General features: G+C 38.4%; 1 protein-coding gene across 7 annotated transcripts in view; it reads left to right on the top strand.

The window, feature by feature from the left end:
* Positions 1 to 4,371: 4,371 nt before the first annotated feature.
* The window catches only part of mast3a (microtubule associated serine/threonine kinase 3a), a 58,337-nt gene continuing 40,360 nt past the window's right edge, over positions 4,372 to 22,348 (top strand). Inside the window, exons 1-7 of one of the 7 annotated variants that reach the window (XM_044132965.1) lie at positions 4,372 to 4,594; positions 6,987 to 7,080; positions 9,576 to 9,607; positions 15,079 to 15,167; positions 16,937 to 17,009; positions 18,614 to 18,634; positions 18,806 to 18,887. In XM_044132965.1, the coding sequence (XP_043988900.1) occupies positions 7,024 to 7,080; positions 9,576 to 9,607; positions 15,079 to 15,167; positions 16,937 to 17,009; positions 18,614 to 18,634; positions 18,806 to 18,887 (354 nt within the window). In that variant the 5' untranslated portion in view covers positions 4,372 to 4,594; positions 6,987 to 7,023. Of the gene's footprint in view, positions 4,595 to 6,986; positions 7,081 to 9,575; positions 9,608 to 12,027; positions 12,478 to 15,078; positions 15,168 to 16,936; positions 17,010 to 18,613; positions 18,635 to 18,805; positions 18,888 to 22,348 lie in introns of those variants that run through there. The other 6 variants (XM_044132963.1, XM_044132966.1, XM_044132967.1 and 3 more) reach the window with 6 other exon arrangements.

Raw genomic sequence — 22,348 nt, 5'->3', positions numbered from 1 at the left:
GTGGGCAGTTATTGCCAAGTCAAGTTGTAGGATGCTAACATTTCCTTTAACACCTGACCTAAAACCCTTTCCCGGCAAAAACGCTTTCAGTGTCCAGACTAGGAAACAACAGCTTAGACATTAATAATGCTAAACAACTTTAGCATTCTTAAGCCAATTCATAGAATTCTTTAAACATGACATCATTATTGTTGTTACACTCCACAGACAGCACACTATTTATCTAGCAGTTACAGCACGTTGCAGGTTCATGGAGCCTAATGGAGTTATACACTAAACTGATTTGATGCTGTCATTGCTGTCACTTTTTATGTTTAGATTCAGAGAAGAACAAGGAAAAGCTCACATCCCTGACACTAACATAAAAGGACACGTGACATCACTGGAGAAGAAACCAGCTATTGTTGTTTATGGAAAAGCACATTGTGGCACCGCTGGGTGACATGAACGGATCAGGCAGAACCATTCAGCACGCCTTCAAAGCACAGTTGTTCCATCCTCTGATTGGTATTCTAACAATCTTGCGCTTACTGTTTTTCCTTTTCTGGTTATGCAGATTAACTATGTTAATCTGCATACATTCTTTTGTCTCAATATCTATCTAAAATATCTTTGAAAAAGGAACTATTTCCCTTCCTTGGTATTTCAAGACAAATCTGGATATATTTTAGGATATTTGATTCTTGAGTCAAATCTGGATATATTTTAGCATATTTGATTCTAGAATCAATTGAGAAAAACTTCTCTTCTCTGATGAAGATTATTTTTAAAAAATCAGTGGGAAATTTTTAATGCAACAAAACCCAAAATTTAAAACATCTGGTAACTAAAAATGTCATCTTATATGTGTTTGGATTCAGATATTTATAGACGCACTCTGATACAGTGTGGTAGCCACAAAACACACATCCCTGAAGTGAGAAGCCACTATGTTTTTTGGTTCTGTTTCTTTTTCTCTTTTTAAGGGGTAGAAAAAGACCTTTACATGGAGAAACATAAAACAACAGACAAGAAATTACTCTGCATTGATTAAATAAATGGATAAAAAGAAATGTTGGAATACAGACTAGGCTGCACAGTGGCTCAGTTGGTAGCACTGTTTCCTTGCAGCAAGAAGGTCCTGGGTTTGATTCCCAGCCCGGTGTCTTTCTGCATGGAGTTTGCATGTTCTCCCTGTGCATGTATGGGTTCTCTCCGGGTTCTCTGGCTTCCTCTCTCAGTCCAAAAATATGACTGTCAGGTTAATTGGTTTCTCTGAATTCTCCCTAGGTGTGAGTGTGTGTGTGCATGGCTGTTAGTCCTGTCTGTCTCTGTGTTGCCCTGTGACAGACTGGCTACCTGTCCAGGGTGTACCCCGCCTCTCGCCCGAAACGTTCATTGTAGATAGGCACCAGCACCCCTCCCGACCCAACTAGCTTGATTTATAAAATACTGTGTACAGAACTCACTCTGGCTATACAGGCCTTTTTTCTTTTAATCTCAGTATGGCCACATTTTCAATTCAATCCAACTAAAAATACTTCTTATATATCTATATCTATATCTATATCTATATCTATATCTATATCTATATCTATATCTATATCTATATCTATATCTATATCTATATCTATACATGTAACATAACATAGCTCTTGATGCAAACAAAACATCCATCAACCAAGCCTGACTGGTCATGATGTCTGTCCTGATTCTGACCCTATTCTGAAATACTTGTTGAGGTTCACGGTTGATTTGTTTTCTTTCTCTCTGAATGGGTGGGAACCCAAATCACTATTATGCAGTTCTGGGATATGAGTAATCCACCAATCAGAAGAGGATTTAGGATAAAGTCAGTGATGCATCACGCTTTAAAGTCAATAAAAATTTATTTCATGATTTTCTTTTTAGACAGAGAAATGCCAGCAAATCTCATGCCTGGGTTGTTTTCACATGCAAACAGAAAAATATTCAAGCTGTTGAATAGTGTCAGTAGCTAGGATGCTCTTTGCTGTTTATAGATATTTTTAAAAAATCTTCTTAGTTTGACTGTATTGTATTATAGTTGAATGGATTGGGATTGTATGAATCTGCATTTCAACCTGACTATGGGGACCAAATCCAGTCCATGTGAGCCGGCGTTCCTGGAGTTTTAGGTGAGTATCTGGTATGATGGAGCACATCCACAGCAAGGGACCCAACTGTCAAGCACTGCAATTTGTTCTCACTGTTAATGTGGCAGAATAAATAGCGACTTAAGTGGATTGTACATAATTATATGTGAACTGAATACAAGTATAAAATGAACTAAGCTGTTGCTCATGGTCCAATGGCCAAATGAAGAGGTTTCAAGTGTGCTTCCCATAAGTTAGTAATTATGTTTAATAATTCCACTTTCAAGTTCTGTTTACATGTTTTTGAGGAGCAATCATAACATTACCGTATTTCAAATTCTTTGAATATTTAAATTTATTTGATTTGGAAAAAATGGGAAAAAATGTAACAGCTTGAATCACACTTAGACAAATATTTAGCCGTATTGTTGTTTTAACAGTCAAAATGTAATATTGCTAGGTCATTACTTGTTAATCATTACTGCAGCTTGTGTCCATGCTGGTGTCCTAGAGTGACTGCAGACAATTTCCTGCTTGTGTTTGAAAACACAGCTAATGAATCCCTGACTCTGCTGTGTCATTATTGAAATGCTGTTTTCCAGATACTGCTGTCAGAGAAATTAACATCTCTTCATCATTTATTTTAATAATTTTATTGTCATAAAATGATAATGATTATTATTTTTATTTCTAGTTATGTAATAAATTATTTTAAAATTAATCAGAGTTTAATGTTGTCTGTGAGAGCTGATGACATTCACTTGGTGTGAAAAAATCAAACTTTGTGAAGGGCCCAACAGAGTCCGTCTGGTTGTTTAGACTGGTTCTCTATTTTAACTGCTTTTGATCTTAACATATTGAACTCACATGAATGACAATTTAGTAGATGATAATTTAACTATTATGCATAGTAGCCCTGGCCTTCCAAGAAATGCTCACCAAGGTTAAGAGCGTTGCTCTCTAAGCTAATCTTTGACTGCGTAGGACACCACATTCTAGAGATTTTTTAGACTAATTCTAGGCAGACAGATTTTTCCATTCAAAACAATACTTTTGCAATTACCAATGACTAAAGGTTGAACCAGAGTCATAAAATAATAGATAGATAAATAAAAAGGAAAAAAAAACATTTTGAAATACATATATATATAAATATATATATATATATATATATATATATATATATATATATATATATATATATATATATATATATATATATATATATATATATATATATATATATATTACTCAGGTTCACATCATGTTAAGGAATATATAGATATATAATACTCACAAATCTAGATAGATAGATAGATAGATAGATAGATAGATAGATAGATAGATAGATAGATAGATAGATAGATAGATAGATAGATAGATAGATAGATAGATAGATAGATAGATAGATAGATAGATAGATAGATAGATAGATAGATAGATAGATAGATAGATAGATAGATAGATAGATAGATAGATAGATAGATAGATAGATAGATAGATAGATAGATAGATAGATAGATAGATAGATAGATAGATAGATAGATAGATAGATCACACTTTGGTGCTGTTATTACTCATGATTAATCACTATGCCTAACTTTGAAAGCCTGAAATATATCTGCAGTTGTCCAAGCCCTTCCTGCACCACTCCAACCAATTAAATTTCAAGCAATAATCAGATATTTTTTTGTAACAGAAAGCAGGTAATGTAGTCTGCCAGTACTCAACATCACCCCAGGGAAACTCACTTCACTACATGTATAGAAACAGTAGTAAAACATGTTCAGGGGACAACTGATATATAAGGTATATTTTATCTTCTAGTTCTTAGGTGCCCCACTCCTTTCTGATGCTACCCTGGGCGTGTATATACTCTAATTTATATTGTCTATTGAGTTTTGCATTTGTATAAAAGAAGATGGCTCTGTGTGCCTTTGTATGAAAATATCAGGGTTCTCAGGGGGGGCATGGCCCTCCTTAGTGGAGTTACTGTTACAATCTACTGTGAGGAACTGGGTTGGTCCACCGTTATAGTTTAGAGTCTCTAAAACGATAGTACTTCCATGTGTAATATGACACGTTCAATGTGAGAGCCGCATTGAATTTGCCCCCCAGTCTCCTCCCTACCTGTTGTCTCTCTGTGTTCTCTTGTTAATTGAGGTCAGTCCCGCCCCGCCCCCTCTTCCGTTTCCTCTGCTTTTGTTCCATCCATCTGATCAACTAATTGAAGCGAACACCTTATTGGGTCTTGGCTGTGTAGTGCTGCTCCTCTCCGCAGGGGGATGAAGAGAATGAGGTAGTGGAGGAGAAGGAGGATATAGTAGCAGCTACTGGTGGTGCTGCAGACTGTAGCGGCCGAGCAGCAGCAGCATTCACGCGGCTACGGGAAAGTCCGAGCTTCCGCGCAGAGGACATGAGCTGACTGACTGACTGATTGAATGTCTTTTTGATCTTCACTGATGGATGAGCCGAACATCCTGAGACGCCGCGGGCTGCAGGTAAACACAGCCTCGGCTCGGTTCGGTTCGGTTGTTTCCAGGCAGACTAAATGGTTTTGGTTTCTATGTTGGGTGTAGAGACTCATTTGTGTTTTTTACTCAGTAGTTCAGTAGCTCACTGACAGTTTATCATTAGATCTTTCAGAAATGTTAATTATAGCATCAAATCATGTTTCTCTTCCGATCATCAGAACAAATGAACTGAATGAACGGGTTCACAGTCTAATTTAGGTAAACAATGAAATGGATCAGTAAGGTTTTCCTTCATTCTAAAATGTTCCTTGTTACTTTCGATGATGTGGTTTCCTTGGTAACCCACCCACCCCCTCATCCCCCCAGGATCCCTGAAAGGGATTGATTAAATAATCCCTTTTATCTTTTTACTGGATGCCATGTTTACTAGGGAGCATTCTAAATGGGAATCCTTCTTGTCTCCTATATTCATGTACATGTCAGCTGCATAAGTAGATGGTCTGTTCTCCAGAGAGAATAAGGCTTTGTGATGAAATGCTCTCTAAAACTGGATTTTCCCAGCCATTTACTGCATATATCCATGGTATTTAGATTAGGTGCAACCCTGCCTGGTCCTGGTGAATGTGGATGGTGGTTTGAGTCCAAACATTGTCTCTATGCAGAAATACCTTCATTTAAATATGTTTAGTCACAAAGTAAATGTGTTCAGATGGCCTCAAGCAGCCATTGCTAAAGTGTCATAACCAGGAAAGTCTTATTTAATGTGTCTGGACTCACATGCAGTAGCTGTGGAGTATGAAAGATTTGTATTCATGCCACTAATGGCTACAAGGCCCACTTGTTCTTAAAGGACCTGGGTTGTGCTGTAGGAAATGATATTTATGCTGCAGCAGAAGGAAAACAAGTGGGAATGACAGAAAGCAGTCATCTGGTGAATAAGCCAAACTTTAGCTTTTTACTGTGTTTGACTCAAATTAATTTTAAAATGGGCTAATGGGTTAAAATATTAGGAACAGCAAACAAAATAAAGATATAAACAAATAAGAATAAATTCTTAGAAATTTAAAATGGCGATAATATAAATGTATTAGAAACTGAGTAATGAAAATTAACTTTTTTGCAGCCAAATACAATAAAGAGAGGAATGACTTCCTTTAACCAGGGAAGAAACTGGCTCAGGCTCAGTGTGTAGCTTTTTTTTAAATTATACGATGGACTTGATTTCTTTGATTTGATTAAGTTTGCAAAATGTTGGGAAAACATGCAATGTTATATTATTGTGATGTCATCATTTAGCATCTCAACCACTAAATTTTATACACACATGGGGCTGGGAAGTCCACCCAATCCACTGGATATATAATTGCCATGCAAAGAATGCATGAACACATCACATGTTGAATATAACAGCCTATCAGAAATTGCATCAAGGCAGTTCATTGTGCAATATTTTGCACCTGATCCCTTTTTAGGTTATACTTTCAATTCAGGGTATGCAGCTGTGGAGCGGGAAAAATTAACAAAGTCCAAACCTTGTTAAAAAGAGAGAACAAAACCCAGCTTTATTACATCTGTACAGATGGAGAACTCAGAAGAGAGATCTAACTAGACAAAGGAATTACTTCTCTATATATGCTGTATACTGTCCTTCATAAACAGATAGTGTCGACAACATTCCCAAAAAGCTTCTCAGATTTAACATACACACACACACACACACACACACACACACACACACACACACACAGAAAAATGATGTCTTTAGTTAAAAACCAGTTTCAGGCAGAATATTCTTCTGTGCCTATTAATAATCGGTCTGGTCTGTCACCCTTCGAAGTATGATAACTATTTGCTATAATTATTTACTTATCTTCTGTTGCTAGGCTTCTGACACACTGAGGCAAACGTGTGAAGGGCAAAAGAGAAACAATGACTCTGTAAGCCTGAGTAAGATAATAAACTGATTAAACATTGTAAGATTAATATTAAATAAACTTCTAATAAAAGTAAACATACAGTGAATAATTATTTTATTCCACAATTCCTCCCTTTTGTTTCTCTTGAAACAATGTAAAAATAATTATTCCTAAGGTAAGATGAATAAAAATAAAGATAAAAACACATACAACAAAAAGTTTCAAAAGAGTTAGAAACTTCAAATTCCTTCATAATATGATAATACAATGATTCTTAGAGCAATAAAAACTTGGATTAAAAAATTATTTCTCATCGTTGCTGTTTTTTCTGTCTTCCACCACAATTAATGCACAAGGCATGAGGAAACACCAACACCAGATGGCATCTGTGATCCAGTGTCGCTGATGATGTCTTCTGGTTTCCTCCATGTTCTTAATGCTGCCTCAGCTAGGTACTGGGTGACCTACTGAGTGAGCTGTTGTTGGCAACTCTATTTTTTCAGAATTGCTTTGTTGGAGGCTTCTTTGTAAGCACCTGGGATGTCACCTTTTGGTGGACGCCCAGTGAACGTCTTGCAGTGGCTAGCGTGGACCCAGGTAGGCCTTTCAGCAACCTTCACGGCAGTGTGGGTGGTCAGCAACACTTGGAATGGTCCGAGCCAGCGGTGGAATCGCCAATTTTTCCTCCTAAAATTCCTAATAAACGCAAAATCTCCTGGTTGTATATTATGCAGTGGTTCAGTAGCTGGCACAACTGGTCACCTTGGACCTGCTGCCTGATGTTCTGTCAGAGAAACACAATAGTTAATCATGTTATCATCACATGTGGTTGTTAGATCTTTCCCAGAATTGTCAGGTGGTCCTAGTCCTATGTTTGGAGGACCTGCAAACAGAATTTCAAATGGACTGAGGTTATTTGCTTTGAGCAGAAATAATGCAGTTTTCACAAAAAGTTATTGCACACAGCTTCTGGTTGGCTTAGGGGCTACTCACAAATCTGTGATGGCTGCAAGGTTGAAATGAGACAGCAGAATGAGTGATATTGTGCCCATGTACAAAGCAAAGAACAGCAGCAGCTGTAACAAAGTCTGCAGCTACAAATAGATCAAAACCACTGGATGCCTTTTCATGGCCTGTTGAATCTGAGCCAATGTTTTCCAGAAAAATCAGATGCAGGCAACATCATGTTGAGGATGCAGCACAACTTTTCTTGTATCTAAAGAGCTGAATAGATCTGAACATCATGCATGCTTAGCCAAACTTAGGGCACATCCCAGACACGTATTGTATGCTCATTGCTCAGGTGCATATTGCTGATTTATGGAGATGTTGCATGTTATTGTTTTCATCTGGAAATTGCATGTATGTGAACAATATTGGAGGGGAAGAAGACTATTCTTTTACTTTCCATCCATCACCACATTGCTGCTGTATAACAATCCTGTTAACCAAATGAAACCTGGAGATGTAATTATTATTAATTTAGTGTAGTGCACCATAGGTGAGGTAACGCAGAAAAACCATTGAACTCAGAACCACTCGTATTCTTTTTTCTATGTCGGCCATGCTACACATAGACCCGTTGCCTTAGCAACTGACTGACAACAGCTTTATTAGCTGACAGAAAAGAGACTATGTTCAAGTGTATCAGGATTCAACAATAAAAAAAACTCTGAAAACATTTCCCACACACAGGACCATTGTATCCTTTCAGGCCTGATGTTTATTTTGCCATTATTAAGTGATCATTTGAACACAATAGTGGTTCATTAGCTAAATGATGGTGATCATTAGTAGGACACTCTCTCAGTAGATTGTACACATTTTTTTTTTACTAAACCGAAACACACCGAATTCTGCAACACATCTACACGTTAAATTTGTCAAAGTCAAGCCAGCATAACTGACCTACTTCCCTCTCTACATTTTTTTTTTAAATAAAACTTTCTACTAAGCTGTGAAGTGTGATTTCATTGGACCTTGCTATCTCATTGTCATAGTGTTGACATTTAATAACAAAACACTGCATCCATTTTTTCCCCTCATATGTATTACATGTACGTCTAAGATTTGGCGCATTATGTTTACAGCTTGACAGTAAAACCAATAGCAGTCACTGTTAGCCAGCAGTTTTTCTTCCCTCCTGCAGGGAGCTGGGTGGGATCCTGTGCAAACAACAGCACATTGCAACGTGTCTATACACCATGCCCTTTGGTTCCATAATCAGAGCTTCATGTGCTGAAAGCTCACACATGCTGATCTCTTGGTGAGATGTAAATGAAGAACTGCTGTGTAAATAGGCATTCATGTCTGGGTATTTATCACAGAATGATGATCTGAGAGGAGTTATTGGTGTGACAATGATGTCTTTAAACTCTAACCCTAACCAGTCGCTCTAAACAGGTTTCATTTCTCCAGATTTCATATCTTCAGTATTTTTCAATGGGGCAAAGAGGGTTATAAAAAAAGTGTATTTTCAGACACAGAAAGAGAAATAATTCAAAGAAGAAGTAACTCATTAAATATATTTTACAGTGTCAAGAGACTGTTTCCCCACGTCTGTCTATGCTCAGCATATGGTTGAAACCAAATATAAATATATGTTTAAAAAAAGCCATAACCTCATAACCACTATATTTTTCCTCATTGTCTGACATTAAACAGACAATTTCAGTCAGATATGTTGACATAGTTGTCCGTAAGCCTCTTGGCAACTAATTTGGCAAATGTTTTAGGGCAGTTGTTCAATTAACAAACCAGTTTGTGGACAAGCCTTAAACTCCCTGCTGATGTCTTGAAATGTTGCATAAATATGTCAGCATGGTGTTCCTTTGTCACGGTCATTTATTTTGCAAAGAATACTAGATCCTCTCGCAACAAAATCCCCAACAAGATGATATCCTCTCACATAATGTTTAAAAACATGGCCATCTATTAATGTTGTCTGTGTCAAAATCACAGTTTGAACTATTAAAATAACAAAAGAATATTGAAAATATATGGATTACAAGTATTCATTAAATGCTATTTTTTCTTTTGAAGATACTAACTTTTAACGTTTTCGTCCTTTTTCTTTTCAATCATGATCCCAGAAAGAGCTGAGCCTTCCACGCAGAGGAAATGTGTAAGTATTGTTGTCTTGCTTCTCCTGTACACCCTGTCAGTCTCAATTGCCCTTGCTGCCCCCCTCAAACCAGATCAGCCAGATAACTATCACTGTCAGCTTTCTTGTGCTCACTCGCACCAAGTATTTGTTTACTTGACCCTCTGGTGAGGCAGGAAGGCTTGAATGTGTCTGAAAGACCGGGCTGTCTTACTGCCCAGACAGGTTTCTGCAAACGGAGAAAAAAAAAAAATCTAGAGCAGAACATCTCTGCTTCCTGCGGTTCAGAGATCATTTTATGATAATAAGCTCAGTGTTCTGTTTTTGCTGAAAATCAGTTGCTGGATGTCTAAATCAGATAGTTGCAGGAATATTTGCACTTGACATGCAATCCCATTCATCAGACCCGTGGGATTTCCCAAGGCTGGTTCTTGTTGGAATTCAACTTTGCATGTCAGGGTTAGAACAATGACATATGTAAACAGCATGAAGGAAGTCACGTGAATTTGTTGCCAAGCCAGACAAACCTCGATGTATGAGCTCTAATCTGAGTAGAACGTATAACATCAGATTTGTTGCACAGCTCTTCTGACAGAGTAGAAATATTACAATTAAATTGATTTTAAGGAATTATGAAAACTGGCCATGCTGGGTCACAAAGATGGTTCAGGCAAGCAACATATTGATTTGATGACTTCAAGAAGAAGATGACCTAGAACACCATGTTGATTTTTCTATACTTTTTTTGTTTGTTGTAACTAGGCCTGAAATGATAACTTTTGCTGGATGATAGATTGTCCCAGTCATGATTGAGATGAACGATAATATTTTCAAATAGTATTATGATAATTGCATAATAATGAAAGTTCACCCTTAAAAGTTTAATATCAACAAACATTTAATTTGGTAAAACCACTTAACACTAGAACTGGAAGATACTTTAAATACTCTGAAACAATAAATAAAACAACCAAAAGCAATAAATAAAATAGAAATAAAAACCACCTCCTTCAAACCACAAACTTTAGTGGAAAACAATATACTGTTTTTACATATGATGCAACTGAAAAATATTTAGCTTGTACTTTTATTTGGCCCTTTTATACCCTTAGATAAAACTGAGAACAACTGACTAAGATCAAAAACTGCCTAGTAAAAAAAGTTGTATGTATTTCAGTTTCAATATAAATCCAGATGTTTTCTGTAGGCTTCAGAGGTTTTTTAGAGAACAAACAGCATCATGAAGACTAAAAAACACAGCAGACAGGTCCGGGAGAAAAGTGCAGAGAAGTTTTAATCAGGGTTAGGTTACAAAACCTTATCTCTAGCTTTTGAAAATAATCACCAAGCTCTGTTCCGTCTAAACATCCAGTCACCCATTATTTGAAGATGGAAAGAGCATGGACATATACACAATTATATGCAGCAGAAAATTAACACTGCACACCTTCCTCATGGTGAATCATGGCAGTGGTAGCATTATGGTGTAGGAATGTTTTTCTTCAGCTGGGAAAGTGAAACTGCTCAAAATAAGAAAGGTGGAGCTAAATACAGGGCGCACAGAAGAAAACATGTCAGAGGATTCAGATACATGTACTGTGAGTTGGTTCACCCTTCAGCAACACAAAGTTCCACATACAGCCAGAATGGCATTGGAGGGGTTTAGATTCCATATTCATCTGCTGAAATAACTGAGTTTATGCTCAGACATAAATCCAGTTTTTCGTCTTTGGCAAGACTTAATTTTGATGTCCCAGACACACTCCATCCAATCTGACTAAATTTACGAGTATTTTGCAAGGATTGTGTAAAAGAAAATCTGTTTCTGGATACATCAAGCCTTAAAGACTAGCAATTATAATTGCTGCAAAACATTGCTCTTCACAGTACTGAGAGGGACTCAATGCATATGCCTACCCCACGTTTCAGATTTGTAATTATTATTATTATTATTATTATTATTATTATTATTATTATTATTATTATTATTATTATTATTATTATTATTATTATTATTATTATTATTATTAATAATAATAATTGCTTTCGTCAGTTTTAGTCAGAGTTGTTTATGACAGAAAATCTAAAAATTCCATTGGGGATGAATAGTTTAGTAAGAGACTATTTAGGTAATTATGATAAATTTGAGTCTTGCATGAAGCAAAGACTTCCGCCATTTTTATCCAGATAAAAAGTAACTTTCAGTGTTCTTGGAGATTTGACGATTTCAAAGCTATAAAGCTTTTACGTCTAGCTTTCCACGTTATCTTGGCTTCATTTTAGCCATTGGCATCCGTGAGCTCGTAAAACGTGTGTGCCACTAAATTACAAAGAACACTGTTTTGCGCGATTATTATTTTGTTGAATGGTGGTGAATCCAGTTTTTTAAGCAGTTCCTGAAAGCACCACTAGTCCCGCCTCCCCTTTTTTGCGGCTGCGCAGTTCAGAAAACGGTGCTGCTGAAGGAAAGTTTGTATCCCTCTCCGAGCTGACCGACCTAGCGCTGTATGATGCTGCATTTCTCGGAAGACAGGACCGGCCTTACTGAAATTCTGCTCCCGAGAAGAAGACCGAGCTGAACGGACATGGCCGCTCCAGTCGCTCAGCAGAAGCGAGCTGCCCTGCCGCGGGTCTGGGGTCAGTTTGTCCCGGAGCTGAATGGAGTTTCCGCTGTTGGACTCTGCGTAGTGGCCTAACCACGGCCAGCAACACAGTTACGGGGAGATACTGTTAAACATGATGCTCCCACTCTAATGAGAGGACACTGATTCTCATATTTCCTCTGGCTTTATTCTGACTACCAATATGTCCGACCAAAGCTACTACTGGACCGTTCTGCCCAGCTACAAAACCAGTTTTGTGACTGGAGCAATGATGAGAAGGTCGAAAAGGTAACGAACGAATGCTGTTAGGGAATAGAAATACGCGGTGGTCTTTATGAAGCGCTGCTGCGCTGTATTTACAAGCCAGTTGTTGAACGCTTAGCTGATTCACAGCATGCAAACGCAGCATTTTTACCATTTCTTAAGTGTTTTTCTACATCTATCACATGCACGTTTATTGGGAGTCCTTCAGTGTCGATTACATCCGCCCTAGATTTTGTTTCATACGGAGAAACGTGGCCTGTTAGGACTTGTGTGCGTGTGTATGCATGTGTGTGTTTACCACAGACGGACTGCATTGTCTGCTGCCAGCTGTCGCATAAAGCGACACCAAGACTGAGAGCTGGTCGATATCCGTCGTTGATGCGGTTAGAGAACGTAGTTTGGCTTTAAATTGTCAGGTAAATGCGATCAACCTTCACAGTCTGGCCTGTAATGCCTGAAGGACCTGCCTTCCTTTGTCAACAAAAGAGGATCTATAGAGGATCCTCTTTGCCGTTATTCCTCCTACATTTCTTCATCTTTGTATTTACTGTTGTATTTACCTCTAGAACTATTAGATTCCATCATCCAATGTAAATTATTGATTCTATAAATTGCAGATAATAAATACAGCTCCCTACTTCAAACGGACACAAACGTCAAATTTAAAGATACCACCCCTATTTTTCTTTCCAATCTTTCTTTTAGATGTAGTGTCTCACCAACATGCTATGGCCATGGTTTTCTGTTCGTATTGCTGTTGTGTTATAAATCATTATCCACTCAAGAAAAAGTCTGCCCTCCTCATACTCTGCCTCTGGTGACATCACATTAGGCACGTTGGGAGATCCTTGAATATGTCCAACTGTATTCAATACAAGAATACTTTATTTGTCCCAATGGAAAATTAAATGTCATAACTCACATCATCCAAGTATCTTCAAAGAATTGATGTGGATGAAGATGCTGTGGGCAGAAAGAATCTCTGGTAGCAGTCAGTGTTGCAACATATCAGAAGAGACCTCTGACTGAAGATTGTTGCTGTATGACAGCCGTATGTTAACAACTCAGCATCCAGACAGCGGAGACGATATTCCACAGTAATGTCCTGGAGGAGACCATCAGATGGCCAGTGCTGCTATCCACCTCATTTGCTTTTGCTGTTCCTCCTTAAATCTCAGCCTGGACTTATGGCCTGAAAGCCGAGCTGAGAGATCCTTACCTGTTATGATTGACAGAAGAGATGGTTTGAACTTCCTCCTTCTCTCTCTGCTCTGCATCTACGAAGTTTTCTTTTCAACTCCTCTGGGCTCAAAGTTCAGGTATTATCTGAGCTTTAGAGATGCTAATCAGCTGCTTCTGTCTGTAAAAACAATACAAAGAGTGCAGACTCCTTCAATCTGCACAGCATCCAAAACCAGAGGGAATGGTTGTCCAAACATGCAACACATCAACCAAAAAAAGTCAAACAAAAAGAACAAATCATAACTAACACAACAGAGCCACCATGAGCACCACAATTCTAGAATCTTTTCATTTCTATTCCTCTTTATCTGCTTGTTTTCACTGAGTAAAATATGATTTTTCTATTACAACACACAGAAGCAGTTTGATTAACAGGGCACATGGGAATAGTCAATTTAGAGTCATTTTACTAATATCTCTAACGTTACTGGCCTTTTGTGAGGATCCCACAGTCCAGTGTTGTGTCCAAATGCGAACAGACCTAGAAGTGCTAGCTGCTCATGTGGTCTGGGTGTGATACAGCACTGCTACTTCTGAACATTCTTGTCTGTTTCTTTGTTAGGACAGACCGTTTATTTTGTCTGATAAGAATAAAATTGGAACAAATCTTAGGGAAACTCAGGCTCCTGATTGCCTCATTTTCTCCAGCCTTTTTGGGGTTGAGGCCACATAAGTGACCGAATCTGCCTCTGCACCAACCCAGAAACGTCGGACTCTGTTATTGTCTCGTCGGCTCAGTAGATTTAGATTGCCGCCAGAGTGAAAGAAAGCCAGCATTGCCAGGATAAGGAGCAGAAAGCAACATGGAATTATACCCAGCCTCTTTCCATGAATTATAGTCAAGCTGAAATAGAGACAAATTGGAAGTGAGACGAGGACTAATATACAGAGAGCTAATTTACAGTTTCTATGAAGCATTACAAAGCCTGCAGGCGGAGCATGCAGCGGAGTCATGCAGGAAGTGGACAGAGTCACTTTTGATCTTGAGGTTACTGGATCAGGATTTTAATGTGACTAAATCTGGGTTACTTCAGCTGAAAGAAACACTCTTACTACCATATGTATTGATTATTTTTTTTTTTCATTATCTGTATATTGAATTATGTTTCTCAGAAAAACACAGTTAAAGGCTTCATTGTAGCCCATTAAGAGATAATATAATTATATTGGTTCTCCAGTTATGTGTGTCTATAAATGTAATTGCAGGTGTCATAAAAGCGGCTGGTGTTTGCCTTATCACCATAACCCACTTCAGTTCATAGGTTGACGCCGTTTTATTTTGCTGCACTGATAAGATGGGTGAGCACCACGTGCTACTTGTTGATCATCAGCGGACCATGAGCTAACCTCCTTTGTCCTCCCCTACTACCTGCTCGCTCTCAGTTCCCGTAACAACAAGAGGAGGAGTTTGGCGATCGGGACTCCATCACCCACCCTGTCGCGACCTCTTTCACCTCTTCATCTCGCAACAGGTATTTGTTTATCTACTCTACCCTGTGCGCATTGATGTTTGGCAGTCTGGAATGAATGGATTGAGGCACTGGTGTGTGCTGTTGCATACATGCTCCCTCAGCTTTGTTTTGATTGTGTCATTCCATGTGAACCCCCCTCATGTTTTCAGAGGCTTTCTCATAATTTTGTTTTTCATAACTTCTTTTAACACAGTTGCTCAGAAATTTTGCTGCTTAACTTATGTAAATATGGTTTGAATGCAGCTTTTCTTAGCATCAACTAGGCCTGTCACGATAACAAATTTTGCTGAGCGATTGTCTCAAAAATTATTGCGATAAACGATAATATTGTTTGAAGACCTTTGTACACCGACTTAATGGAAATGATGTAATAATGCATGTGATTTCCTGCCAAAGATAGATACACTTTATTTTCAAAAGAACACTTAACACTGGAACAAATAAACAAAACAATCAAAAACAAAAATAAAATGGATTCTCAGTCTCCATTAACAAAAAAACGCACTTGAATAAAAACTAAACAACATAAAGCCAAAGTGGAAATAAATACTGCATTCAATCAAAAGAGTGCAGGTTATGAAGTCTGTATACTATATTGCCCTTCAGTAATCATTAGATTTAAATAGAGACAATGGGCACATCCGACTACCTGATGCAGTAGTTCACACTACATGACTTTTTTGCTCCACTTTTTCCCTTACAACAATCTTGGAACTTTGGGCGTTCTAAGATTGTCGCTTAGTGCATGTAGGTGTGTGGTGTGTTACGGTAGATGGTCGTGGCAACTGCAATCTAAATCAGGGTTTTTTCCCGCTGTGAGCGTCAATGCAGCCTGTTGAATGTGACAGGTAGCTAATCAAAATGTACGGATTCCCTTCCATGCTTTCTGAGGGAAAATTAGAGAGTGGAATCCCAAACAGCTGACAAGGCGCAACCCGCAGTCCAATGGATATTGGAGACAATATGTGGACACATTAATGTTTATTCAACATTTCATGCAAAGAAAATAGAAATGACAAGAGGACGTTGGAGCAAAATTGCAACCACAGTAGATAAACCCGGTAACTTTTCAGCTGTTCTTTTTTAACCTGACATAAATAGGTTATAATGATTTTCATTCAGTTAGGACTTTACGTGGACATTAGCCACATCCATTGCAGGTAGGTTGTAGTAAAGCATTGATTAATGCCTGGTTTTAAAATTAGTTAACTGGACTTGTAGCCATTATTGTGTGCCCATTGTTGGACACCCCACGGCACGATTGAACCCGATCAAACCGTTATACCTAGGATTTCTGTCGGCTAATGTGTGATCTCTCAGGTTTTGAAAATGGGGCGACAGTCGGCCGACAGCTCTAACATCGTGTAGTGTGCCCTAGGCATTACACTAAGGAAAGGAGGAAGGGAGAGGTCAGTGGAGAGCACCAGAGTTGAACCTCTTTTCGTTTAGTGTCATCAACAGAAAGAGAAAAAGGCCGGAAGAGACGATAAAGCCGATAATTAAAATGAGGTCGAGGTTTTAATTTATTGTGCAATTAATTGATTTATTGTTTATCGCGACAGGCCTAGTATCAACAAATATTAAAGCGGCAGTTTCCAATCTGAGATCCTGCCTCACAAAGCCCTTCCCACACAACTCAGCTCCTTCAGACTACCAGATAGCATTTTTTATGACAACTGAAGTTAACATAGTTACTTGATTGTGCTATAAACTGGCACTGTGTGCCTGGAAAATACATAATATTTCCCCATTTGATGTGTCTGTTCCAGCTGGAAGTAGTCCCTCAGAAAGTCCCAGGAATATCTCCACTAGCACCTCTTCCAACTTCCAGTTTGCCCGCAGGTAAATCAGACACTTTTATTGTTCAATTCCACTTATGCAAATCCACATCACTGCAACAGGTTTTCTCACAGTTCAAACTGGGAATTGGGAATCATGCAATTGATTCAAGAAGAAGCCACTGGTAAAATTACCCCTGTGTTTCTTACCAGACAAAAGCATTGGCTGACTGACCAGAAGATATAAAGTCGTCACCTTTACCACTACACAGGGTTTCCTTTCTTAGTTTGTGATGGTTTCATGCAAATCTTCCAAAGTTAGCTGGCTTTCATATCACATGGCTGTGCTACATTTCTCTTTTACACAGGTCTTTTCTTTTTCCTCCTCTTCTCAACTTACGGGTAATAGCTTTGCACCAATGAGCAGCTGGCAGTGTTTCAGTGGAACTTGACGGTTCTGGCAGGACTTGTTTCATTTTAGCAATGAAGTCTGTTAGGCTTGATCCAGCATGAAATGATCATGGTATGAGGAATATGAATCAGGGTTCCCTCACAGAAAAACTTGATAACATGCTTGTTATTATTGTAAGACATTATTGACAATACTTAACAACTAGTGTATTAAAAAAGAAAGCACAAAAAAAGTATATGTTTGCTCAGGTAGCCAACATGCAGCTGTCTGCTGGACGGCATTTACCTGTAGATTTAAACAGCCTTGCCAACGTTGATGGGTGGGGCTCTTCAACTTTTGACACTTTGCCAGTGTGTGTTTTTCCAAAGTAATATATTTTCAGAATTTCAAATTTGTGCTACTATAGTGGGGGGGACGTTTCAGCCAGCTGAGTGGCATATAAAATTTTAGTATTAAATTTCTTCTGGACACAGCCAGCCTCAACGCCAGCTGTTCTGGTTTTTTACACACACAAGTTCTGCTGTGATGTAGTTATGTTAGCACTGATTAGCCGTACATGTGCTGGCTTGCCTAGACAGAGAGTAAAGTCATGTTTTGGTGCAAGAAAAATAACTAATTAGAGGTGCTGTATGTTGTTTCAAGTAAAAAGCAAGCATATGTTTCAACAGAGAATGCTGGGAAACTTTTATTTTAACATCTAGCTTTGGGTCACCAGTTCAAACATGCAAAAAGCTGCTGAGCAATTAGACAAAGCTTTCACTGATGCACATAAACATCAGGTAGATGAAAAGGACTTATATTTTATTATTTGTATAATATCTTCAGAAGATGGATTATGTAAATACCCTTGAAGAATGATTGCAAATTGAATGCACATGAACCTTTTCTTGTGAATTGAGCCAAATGTCTCCACTGCAAAACTTTCAAATTTGTGTCACCTTGGGTTGGATCAGTGAGTGAAACTGGGTCACATCCTCAGACTTTAGAGTAATGAAAAATGATAGGAGATGTGCAGAAGATTTATTGAGGGCAGGAAATACTAAGAATCCGTTTTCAATCATTTTTGATGCAGTGTTAAACCATGAGCTAGCTGGGTGCTGCAGTATGACAAGGCTTGCGTGGGTGTTGAGAAGCTGCTACATCAGCCAGCCTCTGGCTGTGAGCTGGGACACACTGAACAACACAAATACAGCCACTACCATGAACACTGTTTAATTTAATTTCTCTGCATCTTCCTCCCTTGTTTTTGTTTGTAGCCAGCTGGCCCGCACCGAAAGGTAAGAGATCACAGACGGGTCGGCACACCAACTGCTGTCTGCACGCTGCCTAAACCTGCATGGAGAGATGTTTTTTCAGAAATGCTTCTAGCTTCTGAAGTTCAGAGCATGAACAGGATGTGAAGGTTTCAGGTGCGACCACTGAACTGCTTGTTGTGTTGCTTTTTTCAGCAGGGTGGATGGGCGACGATGGTCTGTGGCGTCTGTTCCCTCCTCTGGATACTGCACCAATGCCCCCAGTTCATCAGTTTCTGTAAGCTCAGCTCCACACATCACTCCGTGTCTGACGCTCTTCATCCGACATTCAACCTATTTAGCCAAACTGCTACCAGGGGAGTGTTTAGCTCCTTCTTTAATCATGCTCATTGCAACAATCAGATAGCTGGACCATGCTATCTTGTAAACCTCTGGTGCTTATTGGCTGAGTAGTAAATCTGCTCCGATTACTCAAAGTAGAAAAAAAAAATTCTAAGAATTATCAGCTTATTAACTGTATAGTACATTTACAGAATACAGTCTCTCTTTGAGGAATAAAATGATCAATGTTTTTGCCATTTATAGGTCATCGTTAGAATTTGACATATCAAAACTTTGCTGCAACACATTAAATGTCTCTTTTTGTACTGATGTCTAAATTCTTGTAACAATCTGAAATTACAGCTGAATGTCCTACAAACTGTCACTTTCTTTCTGGAAGCTTCTTATAGCTGTTGTACTTCCTTAATTTTCATTCCTTAAACACATCTCTGGTTGTTGGATAATAAAGTATGAAGTATTATTTGCTTATTCACTGATTTATTTATTTTTATTATTATTTTTCCCCATGGAACTTGACTCCAAATTATTTGTGGAAAACCCAACTATTGCAGATTTTTCTATAGAACAAATCTGAAATATTCCAAAGACAATGCAGCTTGGGAAGCTGAAATATGTAGGCTGAATGCTACTTGAGATGGTATTGGCTGGCAGGTGGTGCAGCAGCACCTTTCATTTCTTTTGTTGCTGATTGGCTGAACCCTAAATAATAAAGATATGCAAGACTGCAGATGTTAGCTTCTGTGATGGTGCTGAGACGATTTCCACTTTGCGTATTAGGGTATATTGAATTATATTTGGTGTTTTAACTATGAAAATAGGTGGCTATAAACATTTTTAAGGGAGTCTCAAGTATTTGCAGCTTTTCCAGCATTTTGTAGGTAGATGCAGTCTCTAACTGCTGTGAATACTGGCAGTACTAGGACACTGAGCTCTGTTCTTTCAATAATTTCGTCATCCAGTCAATGTCAAGTATTGATCTTCAACCTTGTTAAACTGGAATCACTGATTCCATATGGTCAAAATGTCTGTACTGTACCTCAAGCACAATGTTTTAAACAGGCTCTTATTTTGAAAAGTAGCTATTCTTTGACGCCATGCAGAGTTTAGCCAAATCCTCAATTCATACTGCTGCCTGTAAGCCTTGCTAAAACCTAGCTTTTATAACTGGAATTGGTTAATAACCCACTGGTTGATAGGGTACAGCAGGGTGTTCAAAGTCGGTCCTCGAGGGCCGGCATCCTGCACGTTTTATTTCTCTCCCTGGAAGTACCAACAACCTTTTCTGCATGTCAATTTTCTTCTTAGGCCTTCTAATGAGCCATTATTTGATCCAAGTGTGTTAAACCGAGGAGAGAACTAAAACATACAAGATGCCGGCCCTCGGGGACCGACTTTGGGCACCCCTGGGCTACAGCTATAAGAAGCTGATGAGTTGGTAATTACTTGTCCTGCACTTAAACAATTTGGACATCAGCATTGTCATGGAAACAGTTAACCAGATAGACTCAGACACTGACCTAGGACAATGTGCTATAAAATGGGATTTACATTAGAATTGGTTAAACTGTGCCTTCCAGTGGTTCTTGTTGAATCAGAACATTCTTTTCTTTTTTTTTCTCTTCATTGCTTCGAATTGACGTTAACAAACATGCTCTGCTGTACCTCACTCTACAATGGCTGCTGCAATAGTACACATTTCTATTTTGTGGAACAATTGAAATATTTAATATTTTTTCTGCGTGGTAAAAGGGTTTATTTATGAAAATATTTAATTTAAGCGTGTTTGCAACCACCACTACTACACACTTCTTTCCAAAAGACTTTGCGTGAAGGGGACTTGACTTCTTGCCGTATTTCTACAATTTTTTTCCATCATTTGCCTCCCACTACTGTTTAGTTGGATATTCATTCACCAGCCACCTTATTAGGTACGCTTATTTTTTAAGGTGAGCTTAAACTTGACATTGTTAAGGTTGTTTACTTTGGGAACAACATGGAGTAGATACCTACCAGCATTAGCATTGGCGTTCACCAATATTAGTTACTAAATAATTTGGTATTGGTCAAGTTAGTAAAACTGAGCCCATATTAATAACCAAAGTTTATTTCTATCATGTTGCCTCGGCCAGACTTTTTATAAAGAAATATGAGTTTGCAAACATTGTACTCATAGGCCCAAATTTGGTGAGTTATATTAATACTTTTGGTTTTCTAGGAATATAAATAATACATGTTTGAAAATTACAAACTAGTTGTTTTTTTTATCTGCAGTATGTGACATTTTTTTTATCTGATTGTCAGAATAATTGACTATTAAAATAATTAATTGCAGTCTTGCTGATAAATAGTGGTTATTGGTCATAGCAGCCATATGTATATGATATATCTGATATGGATATCGTTCCAAATAATCAGATCGGTGCATCGCGTCTTGAAAATACTGTCTTGAGACACGATGTATTATGTAGTTCTGGAATCAATTTTCTTTAGTTTGTTCTGATCTTGATTCTAGCTTTACACAACTTGATGTGATTCTGGTAATAGAATTTGTTTCAATGAAGGTGAAAAATAACTCACAAGCGGCTTTATAACTAACTAAAGCTAACCAGAGATGAATGTTCCTGCTGTCCTTCAGTGACTCAGTTATTCATCACAGGACATGATGCGTTCCTTCAGAGATGACTGGTTCTGCTATCAGCAGCCATCCCAAATGGAAGGAAACAGGAATTACCCCCACATGTTGGATTGACTGGAATAATCTGAACATGAATGCAGCAAAGTTTCACTTGAAGCTAAAACATAAATCATTAGGGTTTTTTTTACTCGAGGTCAACACACAGCAAATATCCACAAATTTTTATTCAATAATTAAGACGACAATTTTGGAAGTGAACTATGGTTTTTCCGTAATGACCAGAGAGGAAATTCCCATGCTAATCAGTGAAATAACTGGGCTTGTTGAAATTCCCTGCTTGTTTTTCCTGGATGACCTCACAGCCAAGCAGAGACTGCTGAACATTTCACATTTCTTCTCTCAGCTTTTCCCCTGAAGGAAGTAGAACAGTGTGTTGCCCAGACACACCCGTTAGTCATGGTGCGAATGGTTTCTATGGCAATTATCTTGATTGCATATTGGTAGTTTTCGCAGAAACGTCAGTAAGTTGTAAGAAAACAATGGCCGTGTCCTGTGTCACTGCTTTAACTGTGCCTGGCCAAGAGCACAGCTTAGCAATGGTGAGGTCAGTCCTTCCCCACTTTCAGGCTCCCAGTCACTCAGCTCTGGTTCACTGTTGACGCGTGTTTAGTTCCCTCCCAGGTCTGACGGTTTCTCCCTCTCATCTTGCTTTTGCACATTTCCTGTCTCGTCCTGTCTCTTCTCTTTTCGTTTTGCTTGCT

This window comes from Gambusia affinis, linkage group LG12 (assembly GCF_019740435.1).
Source record: "Gambusia affinis linkage group LG12, SWU_Gaff_1.0, whole genome shotgun sequence".
NCBI lineage: Eukaryota > Metazoa > Chordata > Actinopteri > Cyprinodontiformes > Poeciliidae > Gambusia > Gambusia affinis.
Note: the sequence above shows the minus strand (reverse complement) of the source record. Positions and strands in the feature narration are given on the sequence as shown.